Source organism: Synchiropus splendidus, chromosome 5 (genome assembly GCF_027744825.2).
Source record: "Synchiropus splendidus isolate RoL2022-P1 chromosome 5, RoL_Sspl_1.0, whole genome shotgun sequence".
NCBI lineage: Eukaryota > Metazoa > Chordata > Actinopteri > Syngnathiformes > Callionymidae > Synchiropus > Synchiropus splendidus.
In genome coordinates, this window is record NC_071338.1 from 7461816 (window position 1) to 7489277 (window position 27462).

General features: G+C 42.6%; 2 protein-coding genes across 2 annotated transcripts; both read right to left on the reverse strand.

Moving 5' to 3' along the window:
- Positions 1 to 1234: 1234 nt before the first annotated feature.
- Positions 1235 to 12780, reverse strand: lpcat2 (lysophosphatidylcholine acyltransferase 2). The gene is made up of 14 exons (XM_053866647.1): positions 12496 to 12780; positions 12105 to 12244; positions 6953 to 7170; positions 6552 to 6664; positions 6348 to 6408; positions 5370 to 5428; positions 5187 to 5221; positions 5023 to 5077; positions 4754 to 4836; positions 4547 to 4672; positions 4280 to 4433; positions 3805 to 3903; positions 3551 to 3692; positions 1235 to 2257 (listed from the first exon to the last, which is right to left on the reverse strand). The coding sequence occupies exons 1-14, from the start codon at positions 12604 to 12606 to the stop codon at positions 2079 to 2081; spliced, it is 1575 nt and encodes a 524-aa protein (XP_053722622.1). The 5' UTR covers positions 12607 to 12780; the 3' UTR covers positions 1235 to 2078.
- A 1407-nt stretch (positions 12781 to 14187) lies between these two features.
- mmp2 (matrix metallopeptidase 2) lies at positions 14188 to 26857 on the reverse strand. Its single transcript, XM_053866293.1, has 13 exons — positions 26606 to 26857; positions 26296 to 26522; positions 25450 to 25598; positions 24669 to 24797; positions 23456 to 23629; positions 22043 to 22216; positions 19810 to 19983; positions 19589 to 19744; positions 19393 to 19519; positions 17982 to 18118; positions 17325 to 17484; positions 15915 to 16024; positions 14188 to 15153 (listed from the first exon to the last, which is right to left on the reverse strand). The coding sequence occupies exons 1-13, from the start codon at positions 26759 to 26761 to the stop codon at positions 15050 to 15052; spliced, it is 1977 nt and encodes a 658-aa protein (XP_053722268.1). The 5' UTR covers positions 26762 to 26857; the 3' UTR covers positions 14188 to 15049.
- Positions 26858 to 27462: the final 605 nt, after the last annotated feature.

The window sequence follows — 27462 nt, forward strand, 5'->3', positions numbered from 1 at the left end:
AATAAAGATTTTTTTTCCTGTGATTCTTCCTGGTGTTCTCAGCTGCAATCCTGTTAGTCCGTAAGCATTATCAAAAACACACATGACCACCCTCTCGGACTAATTCTGCCCGTTCCTAGTGGCAAAGGTGCCCACATAAAAATCTCATCACAGCATAATGTGTGATTTTTTTATGGCAATATTTTACAGAGGAGATGTTGCCACTGACACGAGCATCCGGGCTACATTCAGCCCATTCCACAGACTTGTCCCTGAAAATGGAAGCCTTACAATGTGAGCTAAATGAAGGCCCTTGCTGTCAGCACGATCTTCTGGAGGTGTGCGGCGTCAACACTTGTTGTGCTTGTTCAACAATCCTGCTGTGGGTCACAGGGCTCGATGGTTCGGTGTGGAGGTGAATCCTTCCACGGGGTTCAATCTCTGCTTTGTGTAGTTCTCAGAGACATTAGGCCGCTACAAGACAGACCAAGCCTTAAGTTTGAGAAAGCCAATGTAGTTGTCTACTTGTCTGTAAGGTTCAAAAGCCTGAGATCAAATAAACACGTGTTCAGTGCTTGAATAACAGTACATTGAAATAGGTATAGGTCTCCTTCTAAGTAGTTTAAGTAAGTACCACCATGTTAAAACAGGATCACGAATGTGAAATGCAGTACAGAGGTTATGTGTGAAGAGATGGTTTATTAGAGCAGTTATTCTTCAGAGATGGGGATTTGCTGAGTCATTCATCCAAATTCACCCAAATCATAAGCGCTGTCTTAATGGATCACCACGGTTGTAGGCAGCAGAAGGTCCGAGGTTTTCCTTTGAATCATTGCTACTGGCTCCTGTGGTGGACAGTTGCAACAACTTGCCTTGTACAACAAATGCGCCAGCACAGCAAATGTGTGAGATGGACTCAACAGCAAGTGTTACATTCACAGTTTCCTGGACTGAATAATGAGAAAGAAAATCTGTGATGATTGATGTTAAGCCTTGAAAAAAATCCAATTCATATGTTGACCACCCCCAAAAATACCACTAACATAAAAAAATAAAGCAAATAAAAATAAACTGCAACTCCGAGATTATTTAAAATGAAGTTACTGTGGTTAAGCTTTATTTTAATCCATCCGCCGCATGAAGACCGAATGATAAAATGCCTCCCTCTGGTGGACAGAGAGAAGAACGCTAGAATCTTATGTTCCCCCCCACCCCCAAGTTATCATAGTGATTAATAAGAAAACAAGAGGCTGGCAAAATTCTTCTTTTGTTTAATTTGAAAAAGCAAACTTTTGCAGTGTTAACAAAAAACAACAACAAAAGAACCACGATTATAATCACGCCAAATAAACACCAGCACTGCTCGTGGGAAGGTCCCCCCCTGGAATTGTGAGAAACCACTGCCGCCTTTTTGCTCTCACAAATTGCTCTATTTTGGGAGCCTGCTTCTTTTGCATTAGTCAACTTACAGCTGCACACACGCTTTGCTGCGTCAGCAGCCAGCAACATCTTCGGTAGAAATGCAAATGGAAACACATGCAAAGCAAAGCTCTCGCTAATTACACAGTCGTCGTACAAGATCTGCGTCCCTGAGTGCTGGAGGGGGGAAAAAAAGTGTACAGACGCTGGGCGTAGTTTTCAAGACACAACATCTGTGGCTTCAACAAAACTCAGTGTAGACTAATTATTGCAACACAGCAGCACAGAGACTTGGAAAAGGTGTCGGTTTGGCAAAAAAGAAGACTCACAAAGACACACCAGGTCGCCAACACAGCAAGGATGTTTAAAGGTGAAATCAGCACACAGAACTACTGAACCGTTGAAACCAGTGTAACAGTTGTGGTTCGAGGAAAGACACAAGGAAGTGCATCAGCGCATTAAAACACGAATGAATGGCTTCAACTGCCTTCTTTAAACCAGGGAGGAGTGGTGTGCAGTGGTGGGAGAGTTGGTTTTAAAATCTCTATAAGGCACTAGAATTTAAAATAGAAGCACTCTTTAAAAAAGGCAAGCACATGACTTGGCTCTGCTGTGGGAGTATTGGGAAATGATGCTGCCGGGAGAGAGAATATATTACATCGTCTTCCGTCCCTGGATACTCAGTCGTCCTTCTTGTCGGACACGCTGTCGTCCGGGCTGCCTTCGGAACCAAGCTGGCCGGACAACTCCAAGTCGCCGGGCCTCGCCTCCTGGACTGCTTGGTATCTCTGGAGCTCCAAGTATGTGGTAAAGAGCTTTGCGTACTCGGGGTGGGAGGTAGCAAAGGCTTCAAACTCACCTATGCATCACAAACACAAGATACAACTAGCGTTTTCAGGGAATAAAACAATGATGACAATCCAACAATTACATTTTTGCTGTGGAACATAAGTCAACTGGAAAAAAATAAAAAATGGTATTTCTGGAAAGAAAAGAATGACTAAAATGTTTTGACTAAAAGAGACTAAAATAAATGGATTTATTATCATTTGTTAGACTAACACTACTCTAAATTGCTGCAACTTTTAGTGGACTACAATGTGACTAACAAAATGGTGTGCGAATGGCTAAAGAAAGACCAAAGAATAAAATAAAGACTAAGAATAAACTTTGGCACAAGACTAAGACTAAATTGAAAAATAAAATGGGCGACAAAATGAATACTACTGTGGTAAATCAGAATCAAGGTAAGTGAAATGTTTTCTCCGCAGTGATGAAACATAACCGAGTGGTTTTATTTAACCAGCATAAAAAACAAGGTCAGGGCTCCACATTGCTACTCCTGAAGTGTTCACTTTATAGACCCTTCTTCTTCCTCTTTTCCTTCTGCCTTCAGGGCTTCTACCTTCAGGGGTCGACACAGCAGATCATCCTTCTCCATCTCACCCTGTCCTCTGCTTCCTCTTCTCTCAAACCTACAAACCTCATGTCCTCCTTCACCACCTTCATAAATCTCCTCTTTGGCCTTCCTCTCCACCTTCTGCCTGGCAGTTCCAACCTCAACATCTTCCTACCAATGTACTGGCTCTCTCTCCTCTGTACATGTCCAAACCATCTCCATCTAGCCTCTCTGACTTTGTCTCCTAAACACCTGACATGTGCTGTCCCTCTGATCTACTGCTTCCTGATCCTATCCATCCTGCTCACTCCCAGAGAGAAGCTCAGCATCTTCATCTCTGCTACCTCCAGCTCTGCCTCCTGTCTTTTCCTGCCACTTTTTCCAAACCATACAACATTGCTGGCCTGACCACTTTATAGACAATTTATCAAAATGAATTCATTTTTCTCCAAAAATGTAATCCCATTAATTTTCATGTTCATGTTGTCATTTTTTTCAGCATATAGTTTATCAAATTAAATCTTTTTCACTGTAACACAAAAGACAAAATTTCTCAATAACTTTTGTTCCTTCGTTTCTTTTTCAGGGCTATTTTCAGCATCAATTTGTTTTCGCCAAATCTTAAAATCAGCAGCCGTGGAACACCCTCTCTACTTAAAATGCTTAAACTTTTGCTCGACATTTGTGGTCACATGTCATATTTAGCTTCAGTGTATGACCGGCACACAACACACATGTAAACACAGTACTTACTGAAGGTGATGTATCCAGAGCAGTCGGCATCAATCTCTTTGAAAAGCTTGGCCATGTTGAGATCAGACACACCGAGTGCAGAACGCAGTAGTGCTGTGAACTCCTCCCGGGTGATTTTCTGGTCTTCATCTGTGTCAAACAGCTGCATGGAGAAGAGACAAAGCATCACCCATCATCTCCATCCATCAAGCAGTCACTGGTCGACTTGATGATTTAAAGATACATTTGTTCACCATCAAATACACCGGTCCTACCTTGAAAGCCATCCGCAGAACTTCCTCCGTGTTTGCTGGTCGACACAAAATAGTCACGCCAATCACATATTCTCTGAAATCGATGGTGCCGTCTCCGTTCTAGGAATCATAACAATGAGGGTCATCGTGACGACTCATTATTAACCAACGGTGACATGTTAAAATAGGCTTTCTGGTGAAGCAAATGCACGTTGAACTAAATGTAGGTATCTTCAGCAACATGCAGCTTCATTTGGAACGCACACAGGTATGGTGGATCTTCAGTCTGGAGACATCAGTCTGACCCCAGGGTTCTCACAGGGAAAAGAGTGAGGTTGCAGTTGAGCTCCTTGGCGTCTTATTCACAATTGAGGTGCAGCCAGTGCAGTGCAGTCTTCAGACATGATGACACTATTGTTTGTCATGGTGAAGAGAGCTGAGCCAAAAGGCAAAGCTTCACTGGTGAAGTTGAGTGATTGACAAAAACATCCCTCACCCTGTCGAACAGAGTAAACAGTTCCTCCAAGGCTGGGTTGACCGGTAGCTTCAGGAATTTGGCAAATTCTGAAATGGTGATACGTCCGCCTTTGCAAGAAGTGGCCATGGTTGCAAAGCCCTCCAGCTCTTTCTTCAAATTGTCCCACTTCAGACTGAGCAGATGCAGAACAATGTTATTAACAACAAGAGTTATAAATAACTGATGCGTTACTGTAAACAGCGGTGAGCTGCTGGAGAGAAACTAGCTCAACAACGGAGCGCTCACTTGAGTTTGCGGCTAATTTTGGTGAACTCCACCAGCCCCGCCTCCATCGGCAGGGTCAGTTCTCCAGCAGAGATCATCAGGCGACAGTCCTCATATGTGTGGTCGGTCACCGGGACGCCCAGAGCCCTGCAATTATTAACAGTGTTCAAAAAAGTGGATGAAACACCACCAGACTAGGACATCGCTGTGACCAATGTTTTGACTCACGCAGCCATGATCTCTCTCACTCGACTGGCGAGCAAAGCTGGACTCTTCTTCTCCTCCTCAGTGGGGATGTGTGGTGGAAGAAACTGTAAAAAAAAAAAAAAAAAAAAAAAAATAGGGTCAGTCAAGTCGAGCAGAATGTGAACTTGCTTCAGGGAACAAGGAGAAAAGTATCACAGAGTTTCAGGACTGTACCACAACATGAGACATTAAGATGATGTCAGACGAGTCACAGCATGAGAGTACAGCATTAGTGCTGTTCAGTTTTATACCTCAATCTCTACTGTGGTGTAAAGCTGGGACAGTGTGAGAAGCAGCAGGGTTCTCCTGCATGAGGATAAGACAACGTGTTTCACTTTAAAGTCAGTAGGTTGCGCAGCCAACACCTTCAAACATGCAGGAGATCTGTGAGCAAAGCCAAAGCGATGCTACTTACGAGCTGAAGCCTTGCCATGTCCAGGTCACTGTATCCTGCAGAGATGGGAAAACAACATTTTAATTCATCAACAAATGATGTAAGAATCATATATAGAGGGTGACTCACAGACACAGTTAGGCAGAACAGATGAGATTACACATGCGTTTTTGCAACAGCCAACATGATGACTCAGTTACTTACTAGTCTGTTGGGGTACCTTAGAAGGATCGGCTGCACTGGGACGCCAGGAATAAATGCTCCTGGAGAAGAGAATGGAGGAAAGCACAAATGCATTCTGACGCTAGAAAAGCACTGAGGGCACAGACTTTCAAAGAGGAGCTCATTTCTACATAATCTACATGATTTGATGCATTTTTTCATCAGTTGCAACAACATTGACATCAGTAAGTCAAATGAGCTATGAGGGACAGCAGGTGGCAGACGTGTTACGAAATTTGCTTGTACAACCCAGTAGGAGCCATGCAAGAAAGTCAGTTGAGCTGGCTCACAGTCAACATCAGCATTTTGAGTTTGAGTTAAGGTAGACAGGTCACAAGCTAAAACACATACTTTGGATTTTGAGCAAGCAAATCCAAAATACTGATTTAAGAGTTAATATCTAAGGAACTTCATGCATGTGGCATCCAAATTCCAAGTGCATATGGTACACTATGTTGTGGGGGCAGAGGTCATCTTTCTGGAGTGCAATGACCAGGGGCTCATTTTTAAATATGATACCATACTAGGTTAAACAAGCAGCAAACTAAGCCAATAAAGGCCTTGATGATACCCGCTGGTGTTCGGAAATGGTATACAAGTAACATCCGACTTACGACCTGCTCGACTTACGCCCACCCGTACTTACAACCACAGCCAGCAGATGCTTATTTTATTTTTTTTATTCAATGTCTGGCACTGCACTTACTACTGCTGCTATGCCACTGCGTTCTTTGCTTCAGGTACGGCCACAGTTTGTCAGCCTCCTCCACCGAACCCTATCTTCATCCACCACCCCTGTCGCACCAATTCTCTCCATGATCCCCATAGGCAGGCTGCCACTTCTTCTCTTCCGACATTACTGCTCCAACACTGTCACTCCTCTCCGCACATCCAACACATATCCAGCTCCTTGACTTTGTCTCATACTCATCTCTGAACACACTTACACAAATAGCTTACCCTGCTTGAAGGTGATGAGACAGGAGCGATTGGTGCAAGTTCCCTCTGGAAAGATAAGAACCTGCACAACATATTTCAAGTTAGTGCATGGGGAATTTGAATGTTTTGTATCACATCTGAGACATGACCATATATTCAGCTGAAGCCTCTTGTTATTAGGCACCAGCTTTCTTGCGAGTCACTCTGTGGCCTGTGAGAACAGACCTGTGGCCACAGCCCTCCGGACTTGGCTCTGCTGTCAATCTCCTGTATTGTGTTCTTCCTGGAGTCTGGATCTTTTCTAGAAACCAGCACTGGTTGTAGACAACGGACGAACCCTGCAGGCACAAGCGCGCACACTAAATAGAGGAAGCAGGACATGACTAATAAGACTTGTTGTGGCATAAAGCAGGGACGCTTGACTGGTGATATTGTTACGCTCCTGTGTTCCATCCAGACATTTGACGGCTGGATTACTCCAAGTATTTGCAGTTAACCATCAAGACTAATTGACCAGAACATTAAGGTTCCACCGCGAGGGGGGGGAAACAGTGCGGTTAGATAAACAAGGCTTGTCAAACCCTCCTCCCTCTTCCCGTTTAGTAAAGCGAGAGGACGAATCTTACTGCCAAAAATGGGTGTAGCCAAGTTCTCCACACGTGACACGGTGGAGGGAAGTCCCGCGATGATGCACACGATGCCGTCAAAGAAAGTGGAATGAGGGGCGACGGCCAGGATGGGCGCTTCATGGCTGGTGACCTGTCGACCTTTGACCACCACCCTGAAGCCCATGCAGAAGTAGTAAGCTCTCCCCAAAAAGGCCATCACATTCTGACACAGGAACCTGAGGGACAGAAGGCTTTCAGTCAGCAATGAAAAGGCTTCATGAAACATTCACCACATTTTCATAGCTCAGTAGGTTATCTTGCCATCTAGTGGGATGGCAAGACACGGTTCCATACATACTACCAGGAAGTAAAAGCCAGGTTCTCAGTATTGATGAGCAAGGAAAAGAAGCTACTCTTATGTACTCAAGACGTACTGGGTGATGGAGAGGTAGTTTAAAAGGGGCACCAATAGGCCTTATAGATATTTGATTCAACATGATGCAGAAAAGACAGAATATGTGCAATATAACAATAAAAAATAATCCAAGGACTAGAATATGAGCATCAACTGACCCAAAATGGAGCACATGAAAGATTGATAGAGAGGCTCTTTGGAAAAGAACTGGACGCCCCCACAACTACACACGCCTGCATCTGCAACCTGGTATTCAGAATGCTAGATAAGATCTGAGTTTGCCTGGGCACATCCATGCGCTCAAAGTCATACAAGGATCGGGTGACATTCAGGAAAGAACTCCTTTTCAAATTACTATATTCAGTGAAGTACTGGAAGTATTTCAATCCAATTGACAACTAAGGAAAAAAAACTAGGGTCTGCTTTTGATGTGTGCGGAGGAATTTCACATTAATGAGCTTCAGTGTAGGCAACATTCCACCTCTCGAAACCCACCATTCTAGATGATCTGGTCTGTGACTCAATGACAAAGCCTCAGTGGGAAAGAAGAGGTGAGGTGTTGTTTTCTTTTTATTTTATTCCTGCTCGAGACATGGTCTTGAAGCCAAACAAAGCCTGTCAGATACAAGTGTGAAAATATTTCTAAACATCCATGTTGGCACCCGTGGCAGTGGAAAGTGGCCTTGCAAAGCACACTGAAGGATGTCTGTTCATTTGGTCCATGAAAACAACAAATGAGGTCTCAGTCAAAGCTTCTCGCTAATAAACAAAAAGAGGAATTTCTTTTAAACAAAAGCGGATCACTGCGAACGGTAGCTGTGAGGTTGCACAAATGTGTTCCTTTTTTGACCCCTGAGTTCACAGGGGCTTAAACTTCCTTCTTCTCTTTCACAGTGGAAACAGAAGTGTGAAAATGCTCAGACCAAATATGGCTGAAAATGAGACAGTGGCCAATCACGATTTAAGAGTGCAGGAAAGAGGAAGGATGTTTTTTGTCATCACTGTTTTCTGTGGTGTAAAAAACGTTATTCATTACCCTACAATTATCTTTGTTTTAAGACATATACGTCCAATAGCTTTTAAGGAATATATTTTTGAGCAGAAATCATAATTTGGCCACTACAAACTTAGACTTGGTTTCTGTTATCTTGTGAATTGTACTTCTGGTTTCGTAAGAACAGATATAATTCAGTATTCCAAAAGGTTGCAAATAAATGCTTAGTACCCTTCTGAGAACTGAGTTGATCACGTTTCAGGAGATACTATCTGGAGAGATGCATCATTGGACAGAAGAGCAAGCAGCTGCACATTCTTTGAGTCATGTCAGGAACCATTAGCTGGAGAATACGCTGCTCTGCAAGCACTTTGTGAATAAACAGGAGCAAACAATTTCAAACTGTAATGCCAACATGTTTTTTAAGAATGAAAGAAACATTACAGGAAGGTCAGTTGTACAAGTTACAGGATAGTCTAACATCAATGTGACAGTAAAAATCAACTGCACTTTTAAAGTTAAGGGACATGCACCAGGCATGTCACTTTCAAAGTTGTGACTGAGAGAGAAACAGCTTGGACGTCACATCTGCTCACAGATGCTGCCAAACACATGGCGATGAGACACAGCTAGAACGTTCGTCAGGGCAAGTGCACATGCAACAAAGCAAGTGCCCACAAACAATCTACAACATTGACACCCCAAAAGTTAACAGTTATGGGATGGGATTCATGTTATACTTATGCTATATATATCTAGACATTGAAATCAAAACATTTGTATATTTTTTGTTTTCTTGAACTTGATCAATTTTAACAATCAGCTTGTGTTACCATGGACTTTGACAACATTGCTTCAAACTGCAGTACCTCACTCATATACCCGTCTTCCTAATCATGGGTCCCTTTACTATAAGGTCTGCACACCCTTGTACAAAAAGCAATAACAAACAAGATAGGTTTTGAACCTTTGTAAACTTTAAAAAAGAGAGCACAGATAGACTCACCTGCTCAAAGGTTAACTTGAACTATCAGCTTTATGGTCAACTTTATGGCTTTTTGTGTATAAATCATTCTTGTTACAGTGCTTCAACTGCTCTAACCAGTGTGAGCGTTGGATTGATGGATAGAACTATCAGTCAAAGTACATAGAGTAGATCCACATGCTCCTTCATTCCTCGCAAGAAAATACTGGTTTTATCAAGACATTCCAGCATTGACCAAACCTACAGTGGAATACTCACAATATATATATATATATATATATATATAAATAAAGGCCTGATCTACCTGTATTAGATTTGTGACTTTATGCCATGCCAACACTTGACAAAGTGATCCAAAAACTCTTATTTCCTCTATATTGACAATGTACCACCATTAGTATCTAATTGACCAGGAAACAAAAAACAACAAGAAACAAATTGGCATTTAAGATAAGCAACTCATTGGTCAAAGGTTCCTATGGACTTCCAGCTGTTTGTAAGCCAGATGCACCTGTAACTTCAGCACACACCTTCTCAGCTCAATGATGGAGTTCTCTTGTCTGAGCTGTGAGTTTCATTGACACTCACAGAGGATCAAAGTTTATCTCGTTGTTTAATAGTTGGCCGATTGACCCTGGCGTGTTTTGGGGGGACTTAAATCCTGTTCATATGAACATTTGCTGTTCATTTCGTTGTTAGTTCCATGTTTAGTGAATGTGACCTTTTACATTGCAAGAGTGCTCTTTATCAGAGCCTTGTTGTTTACCTTTTGGTATGTTTCTTTGCACTTCAAAAAAGCACTTCACTGCAAAAAGAAAATCATCTTTGTCATTAACTGGTTTTCTTTAAAGAAGTAGTGTGGTTGCAATGAGTAGAAACTTAGCGAGACGTGAGTGAGGACTAACAATCAAAAGTGGACCAAAGTGAAGGTGGTTGAGGCCTAAATGTATTTATCTGTAGATCAGAATCAGTGCCACTAACAACATGGTTGATACCAGTACACTTATTTTTAGGGCTGCAACTAATGATTATTTTGGTAGTTGACTACTCACCAACTACCTAACCATTTGTCGACAAGCAGGCATACGTCATGTACAGGGTGACGAACACGCAAACATAGCTCATTGTAGTGTTTAAAACACAGTAGAAAATAAATGAATATAAATACAAACATGTAATTTTAATTGCTCAAAATGTGTTTGTGTCCTTTGATGTGTCCTTTGTGAAATGCCACTTACTCTGGATTGTTTTGAGAGAATGATGACATCCAGACTGCACTGTCAAAATGGGCGAAAATCCTTTTTAATTTGTGAAAATGTTTAACTACAGACACTTAACTATGAATGGCGACTTTTTGGAGGAGATCACTTGTTTACAGTAAAAATGTTTCCACAATCTCTTGCCGCAGACTAGTGAGTCACAGCACGCTGGTTGGAAAACACACCCATTAGATCGTCGTCCTGGCACATAATCGATCTTAAAAACTGGATTATCCAGGTAGCATAGTCCGAACAAGAGAAATTCAAATCATTCTCATAGTCACACTCAGATGTTGACATTCTTTTTTAGTCGAATCTTCACAGTACTGAAGTAATAATTTGGATTTCTGGGCAGTCATGTAACCTAAGTCTGTATTTCTTTACTTATTAAAGTGTCACGACACCAACATCGACCAATATGCAATTAGAAGGAGGAAGTACTGAGTTTTCATTCGTGTCTACAAAAAAAAAACAAACAAATAGAATTCAGTTTCTATGTACTACCATAGAATACATAGTGAATGGGGCGAGGTGCGCCGTGCACTGCAGCGGCGGAAGTAGTGGCAACATCAGCGAACAATGAGGGGTTTTTCAATGTCTTTTGAGGAAGAAGCGCAGGTTAATGTAATCGACAGACGTATTTTTGTTTATAAACACGTCATTGTGGAAGCGATGATTCAGACTATTGTGGGAGGATGAGGTGTCTGAAGAGATGAGAGACAGACGGTATCCCTGAATGCTAATGTAAATGGAATGCAAAACTCTCTTGGGGAGGGTCAGCAATACAGAACACGATGTCTTTGGGTGTAACAGTCGGTCTTTTACCCGCGACTACTGACAAACCCTTACTGATGTTTTGATAGCTTCTCACCACTGTTTTGATCGGTTGGAATCATTGCTAGCCATTTGATGATGTTGGAGAACCGTGGGCATTTGCAGGCAGCCTGAGGTAAAGTTTCAGAGCAAAATATTGCCACACGCCCCTCAACTTCCTTCACCTAGTTCTGATTACACTCTTTATCTCTTGGTTAGAAGAACCAGCCAACATGCTCACTGGCACGATCAGAGCATCCAGCTGCCATGCAACAGATCGGCATTTCTCCTATGACATTGAAGAGCTTTTTCTCTTTTTTACCTGCATTCTAATGGTGCACAGACAGGATCTACCTCCAGTGACATCACAAAGGCTTGTCTCTGGTTGGAACTCTGAGCAACACTGCGCTGAATTTGACTCACTTAGAACTAGATTTTCATATATTTAGCATTGTTATTCAATAGAATGTTGTTTGTAGATGATATTTGTTCACTTCACACTGCATATTTATGCATTGTTCCAGAGGCCTGTCATTGACATTGTGTTTGAATCAACATTTATTTCCTTGAATGGCACCATGAGCATGTAAACAGATGCCATTCACCCTCTCCTGCTTGACAGCCAGGTGTTCCGCCTCCTAAATAAGCGAACCATTCTCCAATACAGGTAACAAAAAGAAACACTCCGTTCATATCCCATTTACCTCCTCCATCCTGTCATTGGCTCGGCTCCCTTCAGAGGATGCTTGAACGTTATAATGACAGCAACTGGCCATGTCACCGTGAGGACGAGCGACAGCAGGACGGCCCGGATCGGCACCAGGAATATGCCCAGGAGGACGCACTGCAAAAGACAACAAACCCACACGCGCATGCATGTAGAGGTGAAGAACAATGGTCAGTGGGCGTCTCTTTGGAATCCGCACACAACGGTTCTCATTGTGAGGGCAGCACATTCTGAGGCTTGTGGAGGCTGCAGATTACAGGCCCCGGCTGCTGCACACGCATGACCGTAATCTCTCTCACACACGTACACAACACGGATCCACCTCGGTGTGTGCGTGTATTCCTGAGCACATGCATTGATACACTCACTTTCGCGATGTCAGCTTTGCTGAGTTTGGTGTCCTGGACGAAGGGGTTGATGACGGCGGGCAGCAGCAGGGATTGCTGCCTCGGCAGGGCGGACACTCGCTGTGGAGGCATCGCTGTTGAGAGTCGCTGACCGAAGATGCTGACCACACCTCTTCATGTGATCATATCAGGCAGTCAAAGCTGCCCTCGGTCGCCCATTCTCACCGAAATTTCAGTGGAGAACCACGGTGTGAGCAGGCGAGCGGAGCAGGCGAGCGACAGCTGAGCCAGACTCGGTCTCTGGAAGCTCCTCCTCCAGCGTGGTCGCTGGTTCAACCCCCCGCTCCGACCGAGTTTACGGCTCATGTCTTCCTGGAACTTTACGGCTCAAAATGCAAAACCTCGATTTATTTTATTAAGCTATTACAGAACCAAAATTTGTGTCCAACACTAATCGTTACAACGAACAGGTGATGTTGGGTGATTTGAAAACGGGAGTGAAGAAAAACAATAAACAAACTTCTGTATTTTAAAGGTCAGAAATTATTCCCAAATGATCATTTACACCGTTAGCTGCTCGACAATACAGTTTTGTCATTTCTCAAAACAGACACTAGGTGGTGCTGCTTTTCCTTTAACCAGCAGTCTGAAGAGCGGTCTGAGGTTTATTGACGCTCAACGGCTGCTTGAAAAAAAATCTCAAATATCACGAAACGTCTGGATGTCTATGTTCTAAAACTCATTTTCTTAATGAGGTTAAAGATTCAGCCTAAGCATTTGTATTGTCACATGTATCATATATAATAAATATTTGCGCTTCATGTTATTTGTGGATGAGACAGTGACTGTTCCTTTCCACTTTAAACAGAGAAAAACTGAGTTAGCTGGTGAAGGAGTACAATTTAGGTATTTTGACGCCAAACACAAGATGTATCCGAGACTTGGAAGAGGCTGATTTCATACTTACTTCATACTTACTACTATCTTGACACTCCTAACTTGCATCAATGTACCAAGAATGATGACCTGAACCTACCCCACCTTTCACACAACCACTGACACTCACATTCAAAGTTATAAACAACCCAAAATGCATGTTTTAGACAGCAGGAGAAACGCAGCATGGCTGGATACAAACAGGTGGGAGGCTGTATAAACACCAAACATAGAGCATCTCAGTTGTCCCGATGTGACCTACTTACTCCGAGCCTTTTCTGTATGGCCACATCCAATAATAATTCCAATCAAATTTGCTTAAGCAGCACTAGGAGAGATTCTTGCTCAACAAAAACAATGTGTAGAATCACTATCTTAGCAGGCTAAACATCAAAATCTTCCAATTGAATGTCACTCTTGCATGACAGCAAACACAGCCTTACTTACTGCCACAAGAGAACAAATAAAACTCTCGACAAAGAAATTTGCTATAAGCACGAGTCAACAGGTGTTGTCTAATATAGTAAGTAAAGTAGCTAAAACAATTTCTCTCTGCTTCCCTGAGACATTAAGTTTTTTTTACAGGAATATTAACATCAAGACCACAGACAAAACTTGAATTAAAGTCTTCTTTATCCCACACGAGTGAAACCCGGGCTAAACAGGGTTAAAATTTATGAAACTGACCAGTTTTGATCAAGAATGTTGACCGCGAACTTTTCAACAGCTGCAGTGTATTCCGGGACATGTAGCTTGAATCACACTCGAGCCATCCCATTTTGATCCACGTTATATTGATCACCTTTATTGATGACAGTAACAAAGTGCATTACAAAACATCACAAATCAATTTCTATTTTTCATAATTTCATAAAAAATGATTATTATTCAACACTACTGTGGTACTTGAGTCACGATTCCATCATGCAGTAAACTTTTTTCGACTATAGGCAGCCTGTGCCGTTATTCATTCAGTACCACTCGAGTCACTGGAGCGACATTTTAGTCTCCATTTCTAATCGCAAAGTGCTAACCAAGAAAAAGTAAAATATGTTGTGCCATAAAATGCTACTTTTCACTTCTAAATGCAGTAAAAAAGAAGTAATCCCAATATCCAGACATTATAAAAACACATACTGAATGCAGGACAAAGGTCTCTACAGGAAGCACCATTTTCGGTCAAACACAATTCATTTTTTCAAATGTATTGCACAATCATCAGAACTACATACTGAAATAATAAAAAAAAAGTGGATGCATTATGTAACAGCTATTGGCTTCAGCTGGATCAATAATCGACAAGTCTCACTGCAACTGATGCGGCGCGGACATACCTGATGTCAAATTGTAAAGAAAAAGAAAAAAGCTACAGTTGAGAGAAGATCAGGGAACAAGTTACACAACAGACTCACAAAGTAAGACAGGAATTATCCAGTTGCAGATGTGAAACGTGAGTAGATTGTCCAGGACTTTCTACTCCAGGTGAGGAGATTTCATGGCGCATGAAAAGGCACCGAGATACACAAACAAACCTACATTTATTTGTATTACATGTATTTATATGCACATATACCTATATATTTGCTGACATATAGGTATACAAAGGCAACGTCCACTTGAGGAGGGATCAGTGTTTCGCTCAACAGCCCAGCCAGTCCTTTGTGATTTCTCCCAACTTGACAATCTTCAAGCTGCTGTCTTCCAGTTTGAAAGTGTGGCTGCCTTTAAAGAAGTAGCTGTAATCTGGAGGAACAGAAAAAATACTAATGAGGACACACACACACAGACGTGACTGTGCGAGCGCACAGACTTGCTTTATATAAATATGTTGATGTGCTGTGAGTGAGGATGTTGGTGTATGTTTGGAGAGCAGTCATGGAAAAATCCCTGGTTTGTTGCCAGTGACAGAAAATCTGCAGCCCTCAAACCGAAATGATGCTGACGCTGATAGTTTGAGCAGGACTTGACCAGAATGAAACTTTCTTCATCTACAAACGGTCAATGTGTAGCACAGCAATCCTCTCACAGATACCTCGGTTTTTAAGTTTAATGAACTGTCTTAAGTCTGAAGTTGTGGCAAGCAAAAACACACATTATGGATTCCAATGTATCTATTCCTAAATATTTCACATGACTGTCGTCTTTACGGACAGCTATTTCCTGTTGAAGATATGCCACTCACTCTCTCACTCAACTGACATTTCACCCTCTTGCGAGATTGAGGATGACCACTCTGCTGGACATTATGTTTCCACTGTAATTTCAAGTGCTCCATTATATCTCATCTCAGTAAAGGTCACCCCACACAAAGTCTGATATAAACGGATTATAATCCACATGAAACTGGTCGGACTCGGTTTATCTCTAGCACTAAATCAATTGGATTCTTTTAGTTTCTGTATTGCAGACATGGACTCATTCCACGACACATTCATTCATGACACAATAAGTCAATAATACTGGCTGAAGCTCAGCAAGGTCGTGTCAATAATAAGCAAACTTACCGATGTCATTAAGGCTGAAGGCAGAATCAATATTATCTGGGATCCCATTCCAGGAGTCGGCGATAAGTTTGGGAAAACCTTGATCCAATGTCTTGGTGGTTTCATCGAACCTGTCGACCCATATATTCATTACTACATCTCATCACAGATCAATAAATCAAATAAATGATACATCAAGAAATTTAAGGATCACATGACATTAAGTTTTTTTTACAGGAATATTTCTTTACAATAATAAAGTTCCCTGATTGCAAGAAATGTATTAAATGATAATGAAACTGAAATGAAAATGAAATAATAAACTGCTATTAATAATACTATCAAATTTAGAATAAGTCAGCAGAGGAACGGACGGGAAAACAGTGCCCAATCACCTCTCCCTCTCGATGTGTGGTCACACTAGGACCATTTCATCTGTGCTGTGCCATCCTGTCAGAACCACGGTCGCACCCGCCCTCCCACACAGCCCCTGCAGTCCCGCAGAATCCCGGACTGTCACTCATAGAGCCTGACCCACGACCTCAACCATTGTTGAGTGACCTGTGTAAACAACTCTTAGTAGCATCACGGGCAGTTCTTCATCTTTCAACACATGTAGCTTAACAGTCGGCCCTCACCAATGGCAAGATTCATCGACTACGTTGGGCATAAATTCGTAGTTTGATCACGGCGAACAGGAGTCATAGAGCTGTTCAGGAGCTTGATGATTTACGTGTTCTTGCTTTTTTGCCTAATAAACATCTTATATTATTGATAGACAGGTTTGTTTCCATTAATAATGTTGGATTCCAGCTGCTTCACTGACGTGCTCTGGCAGTTGTGTAGCTGTGTGCAGCGAGTTGGAAAGACGCTCATGCTACCTAAGTGAATCAAGTTTACCAGACTATTAATAAATCATTTAGACTTCTGGCTTTCTGGCTCTGCCAATAATCTCTGTCACCTTGCTCAGCTCGTGAGAATAGTGTGGACAGATAAAGACTGGCAGCAGTGTAGTTTAGTTTATAGTCTTGTAAAATAAACATGAAAGCACGCTCTTTCAAGTTTACTTTTGGCTGAAAAAACTATGTTGAATACTCGACTGCCTCAGCGACTGACTATTCACGCTATTGATCATGTCCGCACGTTACACCTCATCCAACCGTGCCATTCCAAGGAAGTGTGCCATGCTCACCAGTAGCACACTTGCAGTCACACTAACTGTAGAATCCTGGCTTTTAGCTAAAACCACGCCATGCTGGCCCAAGTGTGACCATGCCCTCAGTCTCACTGCCAGATTGCTTGTGTGGCTTCCAGCAAGGGTTTGAGAAGAGGGAATTAAACTTTTTAATCTACATTGTAGCCGACTCAAACCATGTGACCCCACCTTTAAGTCGATGGAAAACAAAGGTGATGAGGGAGGAGTAACGTTACCTCCAGAACTGGTCTCCAGCAAAGAGGTAAGTCTTCCTGTTCTTTCTGAAGTTGAAGGCAGCGTCAATCTTCTGCAGATCAGTGGGTAGTCCCAGGTGGTGGAGTCTTTTCGGGTAACCGCTCTCCAACTCGTCTGCCTTGTAGACCCACACTTCATTGCCTAGCAGAAATGCCGAAAAAGACTTCACAAACTCCTCTTTGGCAGCATGACATGTTTTGGAAAGCTGACCAATATATAAGTACAACACTATTTGCGAAAGAAAATTGTCCGATGATGTATCACCGAGCAGTCCAGCCCATGCGTCCTCGGCACGGGAAGGGAATAATGGGAATAAGGAATAAGTCATTTCCACTTCACAGTGGTTTCCTGTGCTGCGGCTTTTAAAGCATGCACTGCGAACACACTCACTGTGGGCTCAGGAACGCTGCACATACACAAAACAAACATTGTGTAACATCTTTTACCAAGCCTGATGCTGCTAAACTGGATTTCTTGTTTTGCTGCAAATAGGAAGGTATTGAAAGAGAGATGGCTGCTGATGAAGCCCGTATGAAGATACCAACATCCCACTGTCATCTAAACCTAGCTGATCATTAAAGAGGATGGCTCTACCTCCTCATGAAAGATGATCTCTGCATTTCTCTGTTTTAAAATACCTGCAAAGAAGACAGTTTTCTCCTCCACTGGGTTTTCATAGGCCGCATCAATCTTGTTAGGCAGGTCAGGCCAGTAGGTGGCGACGAGCATCGGTCCGCTCGGCTTGTTTCTGAAATCGACTGACCTGAACAGGAACCTGGCAGAAGCAGAATGAGAGTCGTGAAAAAGGAGAGGCGGGGGGCTAATGAGGAGGTAAAGTATGTGAATTAAGGGGGGGGTGGGTGGGTTTAGTACCAGTACTCAACTGCCCCCACTGAGTCACAAAAGCCTGATTCATGAGCATCTGGTTTTCGTTAGGATTTCGGCTGCAGACGCCAGTGGAACAAGACCCATCTCGCCTGGATTTCTAATACACAGCTGCACAACAACAGCAGCAGATTCCCAAAACCTTTTCCACTGACCTATTTTACTTTCAATGAATTAGGTCTACCCAAGTACAACGCAAGTCAACTTACAGCAGTCTAAGCTACACAGACAGACAGACAGACAGACAGACAGACTGACAGATAGATAGATAGACAGACAGACAGAAAGACAGACAGACAGATAGATAGATACATAGATAGACAGACAGACAGATAGATAGATAGATAGATAGATAGCTAGATAGATAGATAGATAGATAGATAGATAGATAGATAGATAGATAGATAGATAGATAGATAGATAGATAGATAGATAGATAGATAGATAGATAGATAGATAGATAGATAGTTTATGTCCTTCAGTACACATAAAAAACAGTTGAAAACATGAAATATCCGACAGTTCATGATGCTATCTGTTCATATTGTCAAATGAAACACGAGCATTATAAACAAATGAAAAGTGCATTTAAGGTCAGTTACAAGACAGTCTTGAAGGAAGCCATCTCATAGCAGTACTTTAGCCATTTTATGAACACTGTTGTTTACTTCTCCAGCTGTTGAACAGCTGTTGGCGATTCAGAGGCCAGTTTAAGCAGCATATACTCTTGTCTTTTGCGGTACGAAGTTGCCTAACTCATCTACCAATCCTAACATCCACTAGATTAAAACAGCTTACTGACCAGGGCGGGGAACAAAATCACTTCACTAGTTTTGTTGGATCATAAGCCGGGGAAAAACAAGTTCATGACACATGGAATTTAATTATCGTCTTCTTAATCCCGTGGGCAGACAGACACAGTTTATGCTGAGCTCAGCAATCCCTCCACCTTTTAGTCATCACACCAGATAGCAATTTGTCCCATATGCCTTCAAAATGCTGAGTCAGATGTGAATGTTTTCAGGGGTGTGTTTTGTTATTCATGCCTGGAGGCACGGCCACTTCAGACCCCAGTGAGAAAATGTCCGTTCCTTTAATCTACTTCACACAAAAGCAGCCACTTAAAATGTTTCTCAACATAAAGCTCACTTGACAAAAGATTACCTGTCCTTGAAGAAGAAAAGCTCTCCTCGGATTTGAGCCACAGCATCAAAGATAACTGGTTCTTTGCAGATGTCCATGGGCGTGACTGGACCCTGAGTTGGAGGCAAAGGTTTGCCTGACTGTGATCCTGTGAAAATAACCACACATGGTTAATTATTTCACAGAGATCAAGACATGTCTCCCACTCTCTCCTCACCATAGAGCTCCTGAATGCCTCTGATGTCATCGTTAGAAAGCCTGAAGTCTTTGGTGTAGGTGTAAATGGGGGCCATCAACGCTCCGGGATCTTGAGAGTGCTCCAAGCCAAGAGCATGACCAAACTCATGGGCTGCTACCAGGAATAAGCTGTAACCTGGACAGGAGAATACAAAACACCTTCAGAGTAGAATCTCACTTCTCGCGCTCCTTGGGTCCCACCTTGATCTGGGCAGAAACCCCACTTGCGGTCGTCGTCGTAACTCTTGGTTGTAGCGCACCACATCTTGCCATCGCTGCGCCCGGAAGAGGTGCAGGACTCGTAGGTGTTTCCCAGGAAAGTGAAGGGGAAGACACACGGACTTCCCTCTGCATTCCCACCAACCGTAGACATGGCTAGACCGAACAAGTACATCAAACACATTGAACGCAGAAATAATGCCTTCCTTTACCAAGCATCTCACTGCTTAAAGTAATTTGTTACACCACCTTTAGATACATCCAGAATGTAACCATAAACACACCAATTGCAATTGACAATAAGATACACAATTCTTGGGTCTGCCTGTCTCCATTTTGAAAGAGAAGATATGGACATTTTATGCTCTTTGTTTGCAACGCTGGACAGCCAAGTGAACACTTCAAAGTCAAGTTCTTTCTCTCCACAAATTCACAGCAGTGTGCAGAGTTCCACCTCTCAAATGATGACTGATGATGTCATCCTGATAGAGCCTCTTGGTTTGTCTTTTTTTTGTTTTTGTTCATATCATATGTCAAATCATTGCAGATGCACACTGAAAAGTGCATTTCATTTGAGTTTCTCTGGTAGAAGTGCGAGTAATTGATGGTTTGTTATACAGTACAGTAACTGTAATGTACTACTGATGTAATTAACAGTGTTGTTAATAACGTGCTGTAATATATTCTCATTACAGTTACGTCTTACTTTGAAGCACGACAGACTCAACGCTGACGATTAGACAGACGTGACAGTCTTGGGTCATCACAGGCAAAATGATTCTTCCCTATGTAGGACTACACGTTGAGGAGCCTTGTAGCAGATGGTATGGTGACAGCAAACCTGATCAATAGCAAGTACCATCAGTGCAAACCTGTAATACACAGAAACCTGAAACACACCCGAAGCAGACACGGTTTTGTCCTGGATGACTTGAAGAACTTGTGGTGGGTGCCATTGACATTTGAATATCTTTGGTAAAGGTAAGGAGAGCCATCACGCCGGGTCTCAGCACATGAACTGGTGAGGCTTCATGAAACAGTATCCTTTATTTCTGCACCCACGAGATGGCACTCTTGGTTTAAACATGAAGTCAGGTTTCAATGGAATGGTTGTTCAAATCCAAACATTTTAGAGCAGATAATGCCATCAAATGAAAATAAGGACACTGTTTCATGAAGCCTCATTGGCCCATCTCCACGAATGACTAAACTGAAACCTTCTGTATCATCAAACTCATCCACGCACTGTAGTAGAAGTAGCCACTACCAATGTTTTTGCTGACTCAGTTTCAAAGGATAAGTTCTGGTTGTTTCCGCCACTAATGTCTCAGCTCTCTCTGTGACATGAAGGATCTAGTCTTCTCCTAAGGTTCTTATCTACTGCCTTTTATCTGTCTCCCCACTACTCACAAGTTACTCTTCATCTGTGCTCCAAGAACAGTCCACATTATATTCTTCCCAGAAAAGGCCGGCGCACAACGCGGCTCTCAACTGTTGCCGGTTGAGCACACTAGAATTTGACCCTTAATAATATTTATGACTTTTTTCAAATGTGCATTTGGTATCTAATAACTGTACATAGATAAAATAAACATAATACTATTCAGTGAAAATGAAAAAGTGCTTGGTGGAGGGCTGCACTCTTCTACTTTGCAACCCTTCCAAAAAAGCAAGGAAGAGAGAAACTGAATATTTTAAATCAAATCGAATTTGACTGAAGAAACAATTGATTTGTTTCCAGTTATAGTCCTTTTGTAATGTGATGTGAGCACAGCTGTAGCGATGAAAGTCCTGGCACCGCAAACAGCACATTAATATGTAATGTGTCAGGCCAAAAGCCAAAAATCATTGCCCTACTTCAACCATTCTCCAAAGACTGACTCTTTTCAAGCCAACAGGGCTGCAGTTTTTCTTCGCTACAAGACTCATTCAGCACAAGTGATCACATCAAGCTATACAACAATTAAAACCAGATGAAAACCACTGTGGTCATCTCTCTTTCTCCTGGACGCTTACACAATCTCAGGCAGCCCCACTGACAGAATGGAAAATAAGCCCTGCCACTGCACATTAAAATACCTTCATCACCACTCAGTCGACCAGAAGTAAGAGCCAAAGCCCAAAGTGCAGCATTCCTGAGGAGACCCACCAACAGTCTTATATGCTGGGAGTCAAAACAAACATCTACAGCATGAATGTGGATTACATCACTGACCAGTCTCAGGGCAGAAGCCGTATTTCGTGTCCCGGTCGTAGTCCTCAGTCGTGGCACACCAGCGGTAGCCGTCGTCTCTTCCCTGCGTGGTGCAGGAATCGTACTTTTCACCCTGGAAGGTGAAGGGGAACTTGCACGCAGCGCCATCGCTGTTACCACCCAACGTGAACAGCACTGAAAAGGCAACAACACACTCCAGTTGAAGAAGGTAAGTTACTCACAGTGCCTCAAAAAGTCTTTGTTATAAGGGGAGATGACTTTACTGAAACAAACTGAACAAACAAGAAACCTATTTTAACACTGGGTGAGTTAGATCATCACTGTGCCACAGCATTCTGCTTTTAAACACCACTAATTCGAGAGCTTACAAGTCAAAAACCCCAGAGGTTTGTGACCCAAATAAGAAAAAGATATCAGTGAAAAAAAACAGTACATTCTTACCCCAGCTTCAATATTCCTGGAAAGCTGTTGGAACAACAATCAGAGCTTGTGCAGACTAGAAGCAGCTTGCCATTGCCACTTTCCCGCCCCCCCGAGCACCCGTTGGCATGGCTCTAGTCTATTGGATGTGGCTCCCAGGCTTTTCCACCAAGGTTCAAGCTGCGCCCCAAAAATAGCTGACTTCCTCCTTAGTTCCAAGATGGCAAAAGCTCATCTCCTCCCATCATTGGCTACAGTAAGTAGAAATGTATGGCATCCTTAGCTGTGTTTTGACAGAGTCTGACATGAACCCTGACATGAACAGAGATCACCACTATGTCCTCCATTGTTTGTTTTGGTCAGTGTTTTAATTAAATGACCTCAGATAACCAAAACAACTGAACTTGTGGCGGAAAGTTACCAATGGAACACACAGAATACCTCTAAATGACTATGTTGAGAAAAAAACCCCAAAGATTACACAGTGAATTCAGATGGATCCACCGGCATGGCAGGTAAGTATCGGACTACCCCCCATGCTACAGTAACCCAGCTGGCACGAGCCAGGCCTCTAAACAACCACTACGCCACAACTTTTTCCCTCAGCAGAAACTGCTCAGATTCATGTTGACATCTCCTCTAACAAGCTCAGACATGTGTAATCTTGTTGTGTCTTTACAATGGCTAGCAACACAAAAATGATAAACAAAATGTTCGACAGAGCCCAGATTGACAAAGTAGGACAGTGAGTTGGAAAAGAATCATTCCAATTTTCACTCCAAACCACTTTCCTGGCTTCGGCTCCAACCTACTTTCCCTGAGCCCAGATATAAATAATTTGATATCAGGCATAACTTGTCCAGATGCAAGCGTTTAAAGGAACAGGCGGTTGACTTCCACATGGAAAGGTTTACAGGAACTAAGTGCAGTGCTAAAAGTCAGAGACTTAGATGAGAAGAAACATGCAAGTCTTCCAGAGATATCAAAACTCACACTCGTGAGGGCAGAAGCCATATTTGCCGTCTTCATCGAAGTTATAGGTTGTTGAGCACCACAGGAAGCCATCGTCTCGGCCTTGAGACGTGCAGCTCTTGTATTCGGTGCCCATGAAGGAGAAGGGGAACTTGCAGAACTCTCCATCAGCGTTGCCAAACTTCACCTTCACCACTGCACAGAGGCAATGATATTTGGTTTGCAAGTCAGCGGACTCATGTGCGACATCACATTTATACCATACCATCAAAACTCCAACTGTATGACATGTAATGTTCTCAAGCCCACTCAGCTCCACAGGGAGGCTGACTCACTGACTGCGGGACATTCAAGGTTGTGATAGACTGTTCCTCCCACCCCAAAATCAAACAACATACTCTTGTGAGCGACTGCCTCAAAACAAAGCTGTGTTTGAGAGCATGCTGAACTACATTTACTTTAACCCCTAACAGACAGTTATGATGGAAGAAACATAATGGCTGTCAAATGCAATGACTCAGTGCAAACTACTGGAGTTGTTAGGACAATAGACATGGTACACCATTGGTAGTATAACATTATTGTGGTTCAAAAATGTACTTTCATTTGTTTACACCATCACACTCCCTGTCCTTTACTCTGGACCAGGGTTCTCAAACCCGCCCAAAAAGGGCCGCAGTAGGCGCAGACTTTTTTTTCCAAACAGTCAAGAGGACACATTCTCACAAATCAGTTGCCAGTCTGAGGCTGACTGTCTCAACTGACACCTGACTGGTTAACCTATATGTGTCTGCAGGGTTGGAACACAAACCCACAGCCATTGGTGCCCTTTGGTGGATCAGTTTGACAAAACTGCTCTGGACGAGAAATGCTTGAATAGTGTTTTCACTACCTTCTGCCACGCACAAAACATATGACAATATCATCAATAAATACACTCCCTGCAAAAGCAGAACATGGTCATTATTTTAAACTGGTATCTGGAGATGCAGACCAGTCAGGACCCCCATTCCAGGTGCTCTATTAAACCTACCTATAAAAGCTATGCATTCGGGGGTTTGTTTCGTGTTACTACTGGACATTAGCACGAGTAGGAGAACAGCAAGAATATTATAATGTGATTCTAATTTTGCTGAAGAAAAAGTACATTTAATTGAAGTTGTTCTTTATGGTGCTTTGGTTGAGAAGGAAAATAAATGGGTAATACAATACATATATTTCATTTTTGTCCTACCTTGACCGTCTCCCAGAGTCCACTGCTCGTCGTCATCAAAGTGAGAGTCTCCTCCAATTCCAGGTCCAGGAGCAAAGGCGTGAGCCAAGAGGCCGTCTTTGCCATCGAATGGATATCCATCTCCGTGTTCTGTGGGTGAAGTAAATACATTTTTAAAAAAGTGACAATTCACAAAATGAAATAGTTTTAAAAAAATGTTCTAACTGCATAATTTTCAGCTCACGTTTCATGCGACTTTTACCATCACTGCACGAGGAACACAGCATGGTCTGTATTCCAGTGTTTCTAATATCGAGTGGATTGGTGACACTAAGAAGAGGAACTCGACACACAATGCTGGGGGCCACATGTCAGGTCCCACATTGGTCACCTCAATGGGATTCGACCCACCACCTCCAACTCTTTTTGTTTCCCATCACAGGTATCCTTTCTCACGACTATCCTCTTCATGTCCTGTTTACCACATCCATGAACACCAATGGTCGTCTTTCAGGTCATCTTTTCAGTGGTACCTCAATTTGTCGTGGTCCAACATTCCTCACTAGTACCCATGAGCAAAGCACCCACTTCATACTTCATTCAAAAGTAGCACACCGTCACTGATATTTGTCGTCTTTTGCACTGATTGAAGCCCACACCCGAGGCGTTCATTTTGAAGGACCGCATGCCACACACCAAGCCAAGACAGCATCATTCCAATGAGTGTACAGAATGAGCAACAGTTTGACAGTGTAAAGAACTGCCTTTCGGCCTGTCTGTTTTATCTAGTCACACATCCTACCATTGCGGCCAAAGTTGATCATGATGTCGGCCTCTCCGTCCATGAGGCGTGTGAATGTGAGCGGCGTGACATCACTCCAGACCTTAAAGGCTCTGTAGAAAGCATCATTGATCACCTCCTCGTCCAGATCTGGGGTGTATCCGAGTATTCTGCATGGGAAAAACAACATTTGACACTTGAATCCAGTTGTTATTGCACTCTGCAGCGGCACTAGTAAAACAGACGGAATGGTTGTGGCAGACAAAACTGCTGACACAATTAAAAGCAAAACCACTTTGTTGTAAACTGTTGATGGAACGAAAAACAAAAGGCCTGACACACACTGAGTAGGAATGCTGCTGTGCGCAGGCCGCTGTGAATGGGGGTGGGGCGGCCTTGATGCCAGAAGACACAATAGGTTCACCTTTATTTGTGGTCGTTCAGTTATGTAATAAATACTTATGACATCCCCTGGAGCCTACCAGGTAATTACAACCCAGGTTGACTCAGAGGAATGTGTATATATCACATGTCCAGACTGTACTTTTGGAAAGAGATTTTCAACCTTTGCACTTTTTCAGGATGAGGGACCTTTTGAAAAGTCAGTTCTGGACTCTTGTCTGAGGTTGAACTCTGGGGACGTTCAAACTGCGAAACGCATTGGAATGCAAGAGGAACGCACCAAAACGTATTCAGCTTTTTTCTTACTGTGTAAAGTGAAATGGTTTGTCGCTGGGCTGTTATTGTTTAGCTGCAGTCAGCCATCATTGCAACATGGCTATGCATATAATGAAATTCATAATCGTTGGGTTATTGTGTCTCCCCTCTTACAGTCAGAGATAGTTTGTATAAGCCTCATGTTCTGACCTGTAGGTGATGTCTTTGTTCTGCCATTTGGGTTTCCTGTGGAAGAAGTTGTAATTGGCCACATCTGGAACACCACAGCGAGCCTTCTTCATGGTCTCCACAGTGGCGGCATCGATTTCACCAGTTTCTTGCAGGGAGAAGAACTTTTGCATCTTCTTCAAAGTGTCTTTCAGCACCACCAGGTTACATCTGTCTTGCGGACACCCATAAAACTTATTCAAATAGCGCTGCAGAGGAGGCAAAACAGAATTTTGAGTCGCTCGTAGTTGTGTGAGAAACCTGCGTGGAAGACAGGGCACAGAAGACTCACCAGCGCAACTTCTTTGTCCGTTCTTGGGGGAGAGTCGTCTCCTGGAAACTTGATAATCGGCGATGGAGCTGCATATGTCGCCTGCAAGGCAAGAAACTGCAACAAAAACACTTTCAGAACCAAACGACGAGCGCTAAATCTCGTCGAGCAGCCCATGATTGCGCTTGAAAAGCAACTGAGATGCGCCTCTTCTTCGCTCAGTCCTCCGGGCTGCCAGGTCTCTGCTCGTTTGGAGACTTTTTTTTCCTTTTTAACGGGACCATGCACCTCCTCACCCACTTCTGCTTACATGCGCACTTTTCTCCAGTTTTGCTTTTGCGCAGCCGCCAAAACTCCAGAGCGCAATAACTCATCTCTCACACCCGTTATTTTACTTAAAGCAGCGATTTTTCTCAAATAAAGAAAGCAAAACGATAACGTTTTTTCCTCATTGGTGCGATAATGAAAGCGCACTAGATAAACGAGAAATGCATTTAGATGGTCTTTTCCTTCATTATTTATCATCATCATCCAATTAATCAGGCTATTTCACACGAAAAAAAATCTTTATGAATAGGTTTAATTCAAATAATGTTGTTCAATGGCGCCATCTTATGGTAGTTTTTGATAATGCAAAACATTCATCATTTTATTCATTTATCATCATTTTAGGTCCTTAAAAAACACGTTGATTTCACATAGTATCATATTTGTAAATCATGTAAAATGAGTCTAAACATTACTTTAACATTTTACAGTAACTTAATTTGTTTTTTTGTAATTTTATAGTGAATTATTTTGCCCTGTGTTTTTAAAACACTAAAAATATAGAATGCCCTTCCAATCAACTTTTTAAAAGTCAATTAAATAATTAATAA

Excerpts from the sequence above, each read along its gene's own strand:
- lpcat2 (XM_053866647.1), bottom strand. The coding sequence starts at position 12,606 with ATGCCTCCACAGCGAGTGTCCGCCCTGCCGAGGCAGCAATCCCTGCTG. Across the intron at positions 6,409-6,551 it reads CCGGAGGGCTGTGGCCACAG|GTTCTTATCTTTCCAGAGGG; the intron begins GTCTGTTCTCAC and ends TATGTTGTGCAG. Across the intron at positions 5,078-5,186 it reads ACATGGCAAGGCTTCAGCTC|GAGAACCCTGCTGCTTCTCA; the intron begins GTAAGTAGCATC and ends ATCCTCATGCAG.
- mmp2 (XM_053866293.1), bottom strand. The coding sequence starts at position 26,761 with ATGGGCTGCTCGACGAGATTTAGCGCTCGTCGTTTGGTTCTGAAAGTG. Across the intron at positions 23,630-24,668 it reads GACTCTGGGAGACGGTCAAG|TGGTGAAGGTGAAGTTTGGC; the intron begins GTAGGACAAAAA and ends GCCTCTGTGCAG. Across the intron at positions 16,025-17,324 it reads GCTGGAGACCAGTTCTGGAG|GTTCGATGAAACCACCAAGA; the intron begins GTAACGTTACTC and ends ATGGGTCGACAG.